Raw genomic sequence first — 14,917 nt, 5'->3', positions numbered from 1 at the left:
TATTAACTCCAATAATTATTATAATTTATTAATAACGGTTAACGGTTAATCGTTAATAAACATTTGTTCGTTTTTTAAATAATATAAAAGTCTATCACGAATAATTATTGGAGTAGACACAGTGACTTATATATTAAGAGCAGTTCTATCAGACCACATTTTTAATTTTCATTCAATTTCTATGGAATAATCGAGAAAAACTAACAAAAATGCAAAGTCCCCAGCTCAGCAGGTATAAACGCTCTTAAAATGTTCAATCAGGCCTTTCATTTCAATGGCTAATTATAATTGAAAATCATATAGTTCAGCACAGCTAGCACGAAAGACCGCATCTCGGTATGTCTTTTAAACGGAGTTTCGCTGCTAGCTGTCCAAAAACTATAAAACGGTAAAGAAAGAAAAAATTAAAAGTATAATAAATACAATCTAAATATTTAAACATCTTTCGGACGTTACATTAGGATGGATAAAAAAAGATTCGATTTTTTTTTAAGATATTTTGTCTACAGCGTATATTTGAAATTAGCTACTAGTAGCGGTATATTTTTAACTAACTACAATCTACGCATCATGGCACGTCAGTTTGCGCACAAACATTGCCCGCCTCGCTCGCTCGCGTACGGTTAGACAGAGACTCCCGATGTCGACTTTAATGCACAGTGTTGAGCGACTTGTGTGAAGAATGAGCTTTTATAAAATACAGATGGAAAAAAATAAAAAGCCCTAGAGGAAAAGTACCCTAGACAATAAAGATATAAGTAGGCTTTTACTGGCATGAGATTTAAAATGATTAAAAAACATACAAGATTTTGAAAACAAACTGAACTAGTTTATTTTTACGGTCCTCTGTTATTTTAAACTGTGTCTTAAAGTACAGAATGTTTTTGTCACATTTGACCGGTTTGACTGTCGCTTGTGACAGGTGAATTGCCACACTGTCCATTGAGCAATATTTCACTTTATAATTTAGAGTACTTTACTTCCAGGGCCCGTATATTTTTAATTCAATTTGTAAAATTTAAAATTTAGAAACCGTCCAAATATCAGAATCTTTTATCTTGCGATTCGGCTAAGTCAAGATATTGTTACTATAACTATATTGTATGTTAAGTTGCCTTCAAAAATATGTATTTCTGCAAACTACTTTATACGTATTATGTATTCTTGTTATATTATATTGTAAATTGTAACGGTTCCTTAAAAAATAATCTTTTACAATCTATTTCATTAACAAAGTCACTCAACATCAGTGCATTTCTCACTAAATCCATACAATTTAATAAGTAATTTACTAAATCCCCACGCACGTCTCGAAGTCGAACCCGCAACACCTCTACCAACATTATTCACGTGTCGATGTTGCAATTTTACTAGAACTAGAACGAAAATTATGCTTTTATTTTATTATACATTTATTTTTTATGTTGCCCTTAAATAAACAACTGTGCCATCTTTTATTTAATCACATGAACTTATTTGCTTAGTTGATTTTCAATTACATTTTCTAATAAAACTGCACCACCGTCCGTCCAGCAGAACCTTAATAATCTTCTTAATTGACAAACCACTAAAAGCAGTCTTCACATTTATAATAATAGTTAAATATACACTAGTATTACAATAAAAAATACTGGACCATAAACTTGTTTTAATAGGAATTAGATAAGATATTCATAACATTCCGACCTTTCGTTTATACATGACAAAAAAATATCCACTATAGAATCTATTTTAATACCAGACATTGTTTGGTGTAAAATAATTCCCGTCTGCTGATGCTTTTAAAACCAGGCACCAAACACAGATGGCACTGACATCGGCTGCTTGTTGTCGAAAACTTCTACGAGATGGCGTTGTAGCGTTGCCGTACTGAGTTCATCTTTTAAGCATTTAAAGACGCAGTCTTATTTAAGAATCTGTTCTACCGCCAGCGAGTATGCTATAGGTCAACTTAGCTCGCTTATATTGAGCACTGTAACTAACAATTTCGCGTTATATTTATATATTATGACAAGATGATGTCATTTGATGTAATATCGAACCAACCCAATCGTGACTCGGTGTGAACTGGACCTTTTCACAGAAAATGTCTAAGGCGGGTCAAGAATCAAATGGTCCGATAGTACATTGATAGATGTCGAATACATCCTCTGTCTCTCTCTCTACGGCTTGTTCCATATCTTTCATAAACTTAACGCTCTCCGTTATTACCAATAATGTCGTGTTTAGCGATTTAAACTGGCCGCATTTATCTGGCGGTAAGCTGCCTTTCTAACTGATTAAAAATAAACTATTGCACTGAACCTAGCGTTAACGAGTCTAAACTTATCTATGACTATAACAGGTATTGTTGATGGCTTGAAAGTTTCGTTTTCAATGTAACAAAATACCGTGTAGTTATAGTATACTATGCCATGCTTTTCGACCTACGGGGTCTGTTGGACCTAGCGTTATAAGTTAAGTGTCGCAGTTATATATCGGTTTGCAACCGACCTATGAGCTTACGTACTGGGAGCGTTGTTAATTAAATTATGCTAAGCTAAACATTGACGCTCTACGATGAAATAAGCTTTTGAGTATTGTAATTGTATTGTGTTCAATTTACAGGAAGTCTCTGAACATGGGGCTTTAATTTAAAGGTTCGATTCTACTCACAAAACTAAGCTACTTTTGTTTCGTAACATTTAAAAAAAACTTAAATTTAGATCATTTATTGATCCTCAAAGTTTAATTGTTAAATCAGTGTATCTGACATGGCGGTGTTATCGCTGTCTCTTGGTACGGGGCCTTGAAATAATTTTTGACATTTATTTGACATCTCTAAGATAAACATTTATCAATGTGCCGTCAATTGGCGGTTGTTTGCAGGTGGTAGGACCTTGTGCAAGGTCCGTCCGTATTGCTACCACCATCTTGCTCGCTAATCCTGCCGTGAAGCAGCAGTGCTTGCACTTGTGTTTCGGCGTGGAGTAAGACAGCCGGTGAAATTACTGGCACTTGAGGTATTTCATCTCAGGCCTCTAGGTTGGCAACGTATCTGCAATAACCCTAGTGTTGCAGATGTTTATGGGTGGTGGTGATCTCTTACCATCAGGAGACCCACTTGCTCGTTTGCCATCCAGACGAATAAATAAAAAAAATCGACAAAATACAACGGAAAAACATTGTTTACGAGATCTGTAGGTAGGTATATTTCATCGTAGAGCGTCCAAAGCAACCTACGCGTGAGAACCTATTCCGAAAAAATTGCTAGAAAAATCATTTATCCTTTATAATGCACACAACCTCGTCTTATTTCATAAGAGAAAAAACCTTACAGCGAGTTTTTTTTTAATTTTTTAATTTTAACTAAACTAAATTATTGTGTCGTACTTTTGAGCTTCCTTTGACTATCTATATCTCAATACTGCACTAGATAGGAATGAAGAAAATATAAACGGGAATAAGGAAGTGTTTTGTAATTTAAATATTACATCAGAGTAAACTTCTTGGATATAAAACTACCGTAATACTTATATTATAATGGAGTAGTTTACTTTAAAATAACTAATTAGTACGCCACTTAGATTATCAAAAAACATTGGATATATGTATTTTTTCTTTTGTTAACAAAAAAATATGAAAATATAGCCGGTTGTTCCTCGTGACGTCACGGCATGCGACACTTTAGCACGGCGTGATCTCACCCCCCCCCCACACACACCTTTATCTTTGTAATTTTTGGTTGATTGACAAAAGAAGAAATACGTGCCTAATATTTTCTGATTTTCTATCGGACGGACTTAGGGGCTGTTTCACCACCCATTGATTAATTTTATTTGAAGGATAAATGTGATGCCGTCTCCGTCTATTCGAACAGAACAAACGGAGACGGCATCACATTAATCCGTCAGATAATTTTAATCAATAGATGGTGCAACAGGGCGTAAACTTTTTTTCCAGAAAACTATGACTACTGCTCATGTATTTGTAGTCCGGTGAATTTGTTTGACGTAAAATATAGGTCTACTCATAAATCAAGCTCTAATCTTTTTTCGTAGGGACTGTATCACAATCACAATAACTTGTTAAATTGCTATGTACGGCAGGGGATTGCAACTGTCCAGAAAAAAACAAACAACGTTGTTATTAAGAATATATAACTTGAGTTGCCTTTTTTTCCCACAACCATACAATCCCCTCACTACCTAACAGGAAAAATTTCAATAATAAATGCAGTTTTAAGATATTAATAGCGTAATCCATTCATCCATAATCATATATAGTGAGTGGGGATTAAAATATACTACGTTACAACGTAAAACCGGTGTGTACACTAATTGGTCGGTAATCCATAGCTGCCTACAAGATACTATAGCCCACTTCGACAAAACATGCCATCACTGTCCCGTACAATAAATAAGAAAGAGACAGCACGCTAGTACCGGCTTACGATTAAACACCGATACCTTTTCTATACAGTCATTCACAAAAGCGACTCGTTTCAGACAATGTTACAAACAAAGTCCAAAATTACCCTAAACTCGACATTCAATTACATATAAACAAGACATTTGAAAACTGAGGTCATGCCGCAATCGCAATCCACAATCGTATTCACCATATTTTCTTTCATTCTTCTTTTACCTTTGATGGGTAGAAATGATGATTGCAATTGTGTCGACGTTGGAAGCCTACAGGTAGGATTCTTTACATATGGAATCTCGAACAGTTTTCATTGGTCTCGTGTCCGTACAAATATCATTTATACATTTTGTTTAGGTTATACAATGTATAGTTTATATGCTACGCTATGTACGTACGTGCACGCCACAACGCACTGAGTATTCACTTGCTAATGTCCATCATGGAGACGTCACTGGGAGTCCTGTTATAAAAAAAGTAAGTTAATGATTATATTATATATTTAACTAATTTCAAACGTGACACTTTTTAAACGAACGAGAGGGACATTAAATTAGAGACTGACAAATAATAATGTTTAACCTCTTCACCGCCAGAGTCATCCAGTCGTGACAGCCAATGGAATGCCTCACCGCCACGGTCATCTATACATGAAACATGACCAACAATCAACTCGAAGTTGTCGCTGGTTTTTCTGTGGCGTACAGAGCACGTCACTTCGTTTATTTTGTGGCGGTGAAGAGGTTAACATAATAAGTAGCGAAAACTAAAAGACAATATAACGTTAATATATTTTTAATACCCGTGTATTTTCATCTGCAAATTATAATTTCTAAGTCTCCTTATGCTGTTTTGGTTCCAAATAGAATCATTTGTTGGATTTTAATAACTTGACATGTAAAATAATATTTTTTTATTAAATTGGCTTTGTTGGATATATAAATATATGTGTCCCTTTCCCTGCCTACAAGTACGAATACGTACCTAATAGACTAGATTCATAGATTCCTGAATGTAAATAATAAGTTAGTCAGTTATATAGGGACCTGGCTCAGCTGGGGTGGTACGCCGCCAGCGCGCAGTACTGCGCCAGCAGCGGGCGCGGGCTGGGGGCGCGCGGGGAGCACCGCGCGTGCGCGCACAGCGCCCCCCACGTGTAGAGCGAGGCGCGGTCGTCGGCGGGCGCGCGGAACTGCGCGCGCGCGTCCGGCGCCCGCGCGCCGCCGCACGCACCGCGCTCAGCGTGCAGAATGACATCGCCTTCCAGTCGCCATGCCTGAGAGTTATTATAGACACGTAAGCGCCCTGTACTACAAACTTTTTGGCGGCTAATAGTTGAGTTAGAGCCCGACCAGGCGGAGCGTTTTGCGCGTTCCCGAGGTACTAGAGCTACATATAACCCGTGAGGTTGTTAGTGCGCGCCAATCTGTCAGTCTAGTTGGCGCAGACTGTCCAACAATCGGTCGATCGCTTAAATCTCAAAATTTGCTAGTAATGTGGTCGCGTAATGATGTTTTTTTTTTTTATGTTAGAGAGGCTAGACAAACGAACTAGTGGGTCACCTGATGTTAAGTGATCACCAGTGATGTTAACGCGTATTACAGCGTTTTATTAAAGTTTTCGACGTATATAGCGACGCGTAATCTGGCAAGAAAAAATTAAGCTTTATGTCTACGTGATAACAGCAAAAAACAATCACCTGCATTAATATTTGCTACAGCGGAGCGTGCAAAAATATCTGACGCTGATGATTGTACATAAAAACAAAAGACGTTAAGTATAAAATACTCCACTCACTTGTCAACAACAACAACCGGCCCATTCTTGTACTCCATCTGGCATCCAGCGACAAACTCTATCAGCGCAAACGAGTCTTTATACGGCGCTATGAGCCTGTCCACGGCCTCGGCCCTCTCGCTCTCACTGGTCGCCTCTCTCACGGCCCGCACGAACTCGTTCTCATCAGGCTTGCCCTGGCAGTACTCCGTCGTATCACCCTCTAACCAACCACTGCACTGTATAAACTTCACGCTCAGCTGGTAGTCGTCTTGCAAAGAGTGCACGCTCACGTTAGTTACTTCGATTACTCGGTCGGAGGGAATGTTCTCTGGAACTTTGTCGACCTTTTCGAATCTGTAGAAGGGCCGTCGAAGCTCAGCTTCTTCTTCTACTGTGAGGGAGGGAGCAACGGGAGGCGGAGGGGGAGCGACGTCGGGGGGAGACCCGGCGGCTCGAGAGCCCCAGTCGGGAAACTTAAATTTAGTGGGCGAGCTGAGTTTGAAGTTTTTCAGCGACATCTTTGAGGGGCTTCTAGGGGATTTGGGACCGGATTTTTTCTCTGAAAACGACGAGAATAGGTCTCCGTTGGCTATTGATTTTCGGGTGGACAGATCTCGGTTGCCAGCACTGAGCCTTTCTAACCGTAGTTCTGTTCGATCGAATCGGTAAGCTGGTTCGGTATCGGCGACGGGGGATCCGTTTTCCGGTATGAGCCGCTCGTCGTCGGCGCAGTCGGACTCTTGCCGCCGGTAGCCGTTGGTCTCGGGTTCGGCCGGCGTTTCTGCCGGCGTGCTCTTCCGCGCCGACTTCCGGTACGCGACGTACGTGTCCTTGGACACGAAGCTCGCCCTGAAGTTGGCTACGAAGAGTTCCTTTTCATCTTCCGTCGGCCAGAACGTTTCGCAATCCTGTAAAAAAAAGCTAATGAAACGAATTTAAAGGAAAAAGCGCCAGTGGCATACATAGGTGTCGTTGTGTTTCGATTTTAGTAAGGGAACGAGGTAGACCTGGACTGATTGAAGTAGTGTTTTTTAGGGTTCCGTAGCCAAAATGGCAAAAACGGAGGAGCAACAGCTCGAGCGCGTGCCGGCCGGCGGGTGCTGCGTCACGTATAGTTACCGGCGCGGGGGGGCGGCCAGCGTCAGCACCAGCTGCGCGTGTGGTCCCACAGCAGCCGCCACAGCTCGGGCGCGGCGCCGCCGGCGGGTGCTGCGTCACGTATAGTTACCGGCGCGGGGGGGCGGCCAGCGTCAGCACCAGCTGCGCGGTGTGGTCCCACAGCAGCCGCCACAGCTCGGGCGCGGCGCCGGCCGGCGGGTGCTGCGTCACGTATAGTTACCGGCGCGGGGGGGCGGCCAGCGTCAGCACCAGCTGCGCGGTGTGGTCCCACAGCAGCCGCCACAGCTCGGGCGCGGCGCCGGCCGGCGGGTGCTGCGTCACGTATAGTTACCGGCGCGGGGGGGGCGGCCAGCGTCAGCACCAGCTGCGCGGTGTGGTCCCACAGCAGCCGCCACAGCTCGGGCGCGGCGCCGGCCGGCGGGTGCTGCGTCACGTATAGTTACCGGCGCGGGGGGGCGGCCAGCGTCAGCACCAGCTGCGCGGTGTGGTCCCACAGCAGCCGCCACAGCTCGGGCGCGGCGCCGGCCGGCGGGTGCTGCGTCACGTATAGTTACCGGCGCGGGGGGGCGGCCAGCGTCAGCACCAGCTGCGCGGTGTGGTCCCACAGCAGCCGCCACAGCTCGGGCGCGGCGCCGGCCGGCGGGTGCTGCGTCACGTATAGTTACCGGCGCGGGGGGGCGGCCAGCGTCAGCACCAGCTGCGCGGTGTGGTCCCACAGCAGCCGCCACAGCTCGGGCGCGGCGCCGGCCGGCGGGTGCTGCGTCACGTATAGTTACCGGCGCGGGGGGGGCGGCCAGCGTCAGCACCAGCTGCGCGGTGTGGTCCCACAGCAGCCGCCACAGCTCGGGCGCGGCGCCGGCCGGCGGGTGCTGCGTCACGTATAGTTACCGGCGCGGGGGGGGCGGCCAGCGTCAGCACCAGCTGCGCGGTGTGGTCCCACAGCAGCCGCCACAGCTCGGGCGCGGCGCCGGCCGGCGGGTGCTGCGTCACGTATAGTTACCGGCGCGGGGGGGCGGCCAGCGTCAGCACCAGCTGCGCGGTGTGGTCCCACAGCAGCCGCCACAGCTCGGGCGCGGCGCCGGCCGGCGGGTGCTGCGTCACGTATAGTTACCGGCGCGGCCAGCGTCAGCACCAGCTGCGCGGTGTGGTCCCACAGCAGCCGCCACAGCTCGGGCGCGGCGCCGGCCGGCGGGTGCTGCGTCACGTATAGTTACCGGCGCGGGGGGGGCGGCCAGCGTCAGCACCAGCTGCGCGGTGTGGTCCCACAGCAGCCGCCACAGCTCGGGCGCGGCGCCGGCCGGCGGGTGCTGCGTCACGTATAGTTACCGGCGCGGGGGGGCGGCCAGCGTCAGCACCAGCTGCGCGGTGTGGTCCCACAGCAGCCGCCACAGCTCGGGCGCGGCGCCGGCCGGCGGGTGCTGCGTCACGTATAGTTACCGGCGCGGGGGGGCGGCCAGCGTCAGCACCAGCTGCGCGTGTGGTCCCACAGCAGCCGCCACAGCTCGGGCGCGGCGCCGGCCGGCGGGTGCTGCGTCACGTATAGTTACCGGCGCGGGGGGGCGGCCAGCGTCAGCACCAGCTGCGCGGTGTGGTCCCACAGCAGCCGCCACAGCTCGGGCGCGGCGCCGGCCGGCGGGTGCTGCGTCACGTATAGTTACCGGCGCGGGGGGGCGGCCAGCGTCAGCACCAGCTGCGCGGTGTGGTCCCACAGCAGCCGCCACAGCTCGGGCGCGGCGCCGGCCGGCGGGTGCTGCGTCACGTATAGTTACCGGCGCGGGGGGCGGCCAGCGTCAGCACCAGCTGCGCGGTGTGGTCCCACAGCAGCCGCCACAGCTCGGGCGCGGCGCCGGCCGGCGGGTGCTGCGTCACGTATAGTTACCGGCGCGGGGGGGGCGGCCAGCGTCAGCACCAGCTGCGCGGTGTGGTCCCACAGCAGCCGCCACAGCTCGGGCGCGGCGCCGGCCGGCGGGTGCTGCGTCACGTATAGTTACCGGCGCGGGGGGGCGGCCAGCGTCAGCACCAGCTGCGCGGTGTGGTCCCACAGCAGCCGCCACAGCTCGGGCGCGGCGCCGGCCGGCGGGTGCTGCGTCACGTATAGTTACCGGCGCGGGGGGGGCGGCCAGCGTCAGCACCAGCTGCGCGGTGTGGTCCCACAGCAGCCGCCACAGCTCGGGCGCGGCGCCGGCCGGCGGGTGCTGCGTCACGTATAGTTACCGGCGCGGGGGGGGCGGCCAGCGTCAGCACCAGCTGCGCGGTGTGGTCCCACAGCAGCCGCCACAGCTCGGGCGCGGCGCCGGCCGGCGGGTGCTGCGTCACGTATAGTTACCGGCGCGGGGGGGCGGCCAGCGTCAGCACCAGCTGCGCGGTGTGGTCCCACAGCAGCCGCCACAGCTCGGGCGCGGCGCCGGCCGGCGGGTGCTGCGTCACGTATAGTTACCGGCGCGGGGGGGCGGCCAGCGTCAGCACCAGCTGCGCGGTGTGGTCCCACAGCAGCCGCCACAGCTCGGGCGCGGCGCCGGCCGGCGGGTGCTGCGTCACGTATAGTTACCGGCGCGGGGGGGCGGCCAGCGTCAGCACCAGCTGCGCGGTGTGGTCCCACAGCAGCCGCCACAGCTCGGGCGCGGCGCCGGCCGGCGGGTGCTGCGTCACGTATAGTTACCGGCGCGGGGGGGGCGGCCAGCGTCAGCACCAGCTGCGCGGTGTGGTCCCACAGCAGCCGCCACAGCTCGGGCGCGGCGCCGGCCGGCGGGTGCTGCGTCACGTATAGTTACCGGCGCGGGGGGGGCGGCCAGCGTCAGCACCAGCTGCGCGGTGTGGTCCCACAGCAGCCGCCACAGCTCGGGCGCGGCGCCGGCCGGCGGGTGCTGCGTCACGTATAGTTACCGGCGCGGGGGGGGCGGCCAGCGTCAGCACCAGCTGCGCGGTGTGGTCCCACAGCAGCCGCCACAGCTCGGGCGCGGCGCCGGCCGGCGGGTGCTGCGTCACGGCGTACTCGCGCAGGCGCCGTCGTCCGCATACCCACGACGCGTTCACGTATTCACTGCCTGCAATTTGTCTTTTTTATAGACTGTACTTTTTGTTGCTTGTACTAACATTGGCATCCAAACTAAAGTCTGTTCGCAGAGTTAGTTAATATCATGTGGGACACCCCCTCCATAACATTATTCCCATATTAGCTCACCAATCGAAAACCAAAAACTTACCTTCGACGCCTGGCTTGGGCACGAGCATGACGCGGGCCGTGTCGGAGGGCAGCGCGGCGCCCGGACGATTCTTCTCTATGTTGTGCGGCGCGCGAGCGCACACACTCGGCTCCACGCACGATCGCATGATTAGCTGTTGGAAAACAAAGTTGAAAGAATTATTGTTGTTCTTTTCGCAGAATTATCGTCATTTCCACAACATTTTCCAATTTTGCAACTTTTATTTCGCAACTCATAATTTTCTCCTAACCTAAAAAATTTTCTCAGTGTATTTTCTAGTGCTTTTATAAAACCCAGTAGGTTAGGTTAGGATTGATTTATAAAAGTTGCATAAAAAAATGGTTTTACAGCAAAATCTGAGTTAGCAAATGAAAGATTTTGGAAACCTGAGTTGGGAAAAGGCAGAGAACCGTGTCTAAGAGACTGTCTTGCCGATGTCTTCCTACCGTTCCAGCTACTTACCAAGAACTGTTTCTCGAGCAGATTGACCGGCGGCGGGCCCTGGTATGACTGGTTCCGGTTGGCCAGCGAGCGCATGCGTTCTAGCAACGCGTAGTTTTCCGCTCGGTTAGCCCTGCGTAACAAGGATGTTTTCGGTGACAAATAACTTAACACATTCTGCCCCAGAGACGTCTGTGACTTTTTAGTTCTTACTCCTGCATATTGTTAAACTGTTTGTGTTACTGAACTAAATATTTTTATTTATTTATTTATTTACTTTTATGCAAGTGAAAGTGTAGATCACTTACTGGTAAATACTGTGAAAACACTATAAATGCAAGGAAAAGAAAAACATTCAAAACACTTACCTCCTTAGCTCCTCCTTCTCCTGTTCGGTCATATTATTATACGCCTGCATTTTCTTACTATACGTATCCGTCGACCGCGGTCCCAGATCATAAACGCCTTCGCTCTCATCACCATTCGTCATCACCTCCTTAACATCTTCATCCTCCTTAACCGACTTGCTCTGTTCGCTGTTCAAATCGTCAGTCTTGATTGAAAGCTGACTACCATTTTCGACGACATCTTTATCGGTTTCGTCTTTGCTTGATTTCAAGCTCGCCGTGTCGCCATTTTCTATGCCATTAGTTAAATCATTGATACTTTTATGTTTAGGTGGGTTTAAGTCTAAGACAGCTAGTTCGTCCTCGCTGATTGGCTGGAGTAATTTGACTAGATATTCTCGCGCTTCTGTAAATGGTACTTCTGTGTTGCCGGACCTCACGTGTTCTAATAGTGCGTCGTGCACGAACACATATTGCTCCTCTGTTTGTACGAGGTGGTTTCGCTGTGTGCGTGCGCGGCAAAGGAACCCTAGGGGTGACAGGGTTCCGGTCAGTTTGAGCTGGTTGAGCTGCGCGTCGAGGACTATGTAAGTGCCTGTGCGGCCGACGCCGGCGCTGCGAGGAAACAAAAATGATCAGTATATTTGTGTGATATTTTTGATGTAAACAGCTAGAACGCGGTATCAATTTCGTAGGTCCAATTTTAGTATGTAATATTTTAGTATGCATTTTGCTGTTATTTGAAAATTAATGTGATATTTTTTGAATAATAGAATACAGCGTTTTTTTACAAAAGTCACGTCATAGAATTATTAAATACGCTATCGTATTCGTATACATGAGAAACGGTGGCCTAGTTGTTTGACCAATGGCCTAAGCAGAAGATTCAAATCTGGTGGGTTCAAATTCAAGCCAACTCATGAGTTATTCCAAATTCATGTGCGAAATTATATTAGAAATTTACCATGAACTTTATGCTGAAGGGAAACATGGTGAAACTTGCACAAGCCCGTCGGTCGGTACTGAGCCCGCGCGGGAACTGCGGCCCGAGTACAATCCGAGAGCTCTGTGCCCAGCAGTGAGACGTAGGGCAAATCACCAATTACTGGCCACCTTTCAAAAACTGGCCAGCTTATACTTAAATGAATTCTGTTTATAGGTAAACAGAATTCATTTTAGTACAAAGTGGCCAGTTATTGAAAGGTGAGTAGTAATAGACGATGTACCCCGTATAGGTTGGCATGATGCGTCCTCCTGTGTGGTATACCTGCAGTGCACCAGCACGGTGCCGGGGTCTGCGGCGGCGGCCTGCACGAACGGCAGCACGGCCAGCGGGTGCCGCGGCGTGCCGTGGTCCGGCCACACCGTGTAATGGTACTGCACCACCATGCGCCCGGCTGCATCCTCCTCTGACAAGGGACTGGGCGGCGAGCTCTCCTGGACAAAAATAGCTTCAATAAAATGACATTTTCAATAGAAGCTTTATCTGATAACACAAATAAAAGGGGACCTAGGTACCGTGACTCGAGTAACAGCATGCAGCGCTGGGTAAATAAATATTCAGCGTTTTTGCGGCGTTTTTTTCTTCATTACCGTTACGGCAACGACACTCATGATTGTATTCCCAATATCTATGACGTTTCAAATGCATAATCGACGCCATTGTTCCTAAGAACAGATTCCGCTATGTCATAGTTTCCGAGCTCTCCATGGCGCCCCATTTGGATGCCCGTCACCGTGTATGCTCACCGGTTTGTGGTTCTGGTTGCGCACGCGCATGTGTCGCACGGTGTAGGCGGCGCGCACGTCCTCGTGCAGCAGCGTCACGTGCACGCCGCCGAACTCCGCGGAGCTGCCGCGCCCGCCGCCCGGCCAGTACATGTCGCACTTGCGCTGTACACCAAACAACACCGTATTAGCATAGCACCATCAACAAACGGCCTAAGGGAATATCGTTCCTACTTTTTAAAATGTCGTACCTCAAATCAATACATCAACTAAATTGAATCTTAAAAAAATACATACTCGCTCAGAAAAATTATCTTTCTTTAGAATTAGATTTCTTTGGGAAACTGGATATGTTGGTCCTGGGGTGTCCAAGTGTCCACAATCCATAAAAACCACTGGTCAACTTGGCCCAAATACTACATGTAACATATTATAAGCAATAAATACTAACAAATAATGGAGCTTGATTATCTGAATAAAAAAATATTATTACTAATAATATTTTTTCCTTCTGTTCATAATGTGTAGTTGCCATAAAAACCACTTGTTAATTAGTCCAAATTTTAAAATCTCCAATGATTGCTGTCCAGATGCCATTACGGACACTAAACAATTAGTAAAAATGTTAAAATCTCCCACGACGCCTTGGCTAACGAGCTTGTTGTTCACTACACTTTGACTACTAGACGATTCGATAATTGGCCATTTTGACAACTAAAGGTTCACTGTTCACTGGACTTTTTGCCTATTTGAATAAGCAATCGGGGGGTTCAGCATTTGGATGTTTTGAACAATAGACATTTTGACACCTGAGTATCCTTGGACGTTTTGACACTTGGACCAACAACATCCCTCGGTATAAGCCCTTTTGCAAACACTGTCCGTCACTAATCGACTCACCCGGCCCCGCTCGACGAGGTTAGTTATCATGACGACGGTGTGCACTTTGTGTTGCCAGATCATGCGCCAGAACGCGTCGAGCGTGTGCGGCGTGGGGCCCTGCGTCGCAATGTAGCGCCGCCGCCACACCAGCCACTCCAGCTTCACGCGGGTCGGACTCCATCTAAAATAAATAGTTTTTTTTTTTATCGACTGGATGGCAAATGAGCAAGTGGGTCTCCTGATGGTAAGAATCCCACGCCCATAAACATCTGAAACACCAGGGGTATTGCAGATGCGTGCCAACGTAGAGGCAAAATGGATACCTCGAGTGGCAGTTGATTGAACCAAGAGCATAAAACGTGCCATTTTTACGAGACTTTTATATAGCCACTCGAGCCGGTACGGCGAGGAGGATAGATACGTCGAGGGGAAAACGGGTTTAAAGCTAGAAATGAAAAAAAATGTTGTGTACTTCGCTGTTAAACCTGGTGGTTAGCTAGCACGTATGGCCAGCATCAGCCAAAGGTCAATGAATTTGGATTATCGAATCAAAAAACAAATTGATAACAAATTACCCGCATGCATCAATAAACTACGACACGTCCATCCCTAGCACATCTGTGACTTATGGCACCTTCACAGGTAGCACATACAATTGCTAATCTACTATCTAAATCCACTCACCAAACTGATATGACAGAATATTGGCGAGAACGCATTACTTTAGCTGACACAAGTTTAGTGACGACCGCTACTCACCGACGTCGACGTAGTCGTCGAGCTCGGGATCGTCGTCGCTGCGGTCGTTAATCTCACTCCCGACGATGCCGGAAAACTCAACGTCGTGGTAACGCGCTCTCAATGCCGCACGCGACTACCCCAACCCTAGATGACTTATGGCAGATAGGGCGGCGAGTAACGCCGTTGGAGACCTAGACCATATTATATTCAAATGTCATAGCCATGCACTGGACAGATTGATACTGCCAGCGAAAAAATCGAGCTGAAAAATCC

General features: G+C 48.6%; 1 protein-coding gene across 1 annotated transcript in view; it reads right to left on the bottom strand.

Moving 5' to 3' along the window:
- Positions 1-2,873: 2,873 nt before the first annotated feature.
- The window catches only part of LOC141438600 (uncharacterized), a 21,879-nt gene continuing 9,835 nt past the window's right edge, over positions 2,874-14,917 (bottom strand). Inside the window, 11 exon segments of the mRNA XM_074102466.1 lie at positions 2,874-4,867; positions 5,451-5,635; positions 5,638-5,680; positions 6,202-7,091; positions 10,186-10,346; positions 10,506-10,638; positions 10,968-11,079; positions 11,315-11,908; positions 12,561-12,730; positions 13,043-13,186; positions 13,922-14,084. Coding sequence (XP_073958567.1) covers positions 5,456-5,635; positions 5,638-5,680; positions 6,202-7,091; positions 10,186-10,346; positions 10,506-10,638; positions 10,968-11,079; positions 11,315-11,908; positions 12,561-12,730; positions 13,043-13,186; positions 13,922-14,084 — 2,590 coding nt within the window. The 3' untranslated portion in view covers positions 2,874-4,867; positions 5,451-5,455.

This window comes from Choristoneura fumiferana, chromosome 19, assembly GCF_025370935.1.
Source record: "Choristoneura fumiferana chromosome 19, NRCan_CFum_1, whole genome shotgun sequence".
In the NCBI taxonomy this organism is placed as follows: domain Eukaryota; kingdom Metazoa; phylum Arthropoda; class Insecta; order Lepidoptera; family Tortricidae; genus Choristoneura; species Choristoneura fumiferana.
The sequence above is the reverse complement of the archived record's forward strand: the minus strand, read 5'-3'. Positions and strand labels throughout refer to the sequence as shown.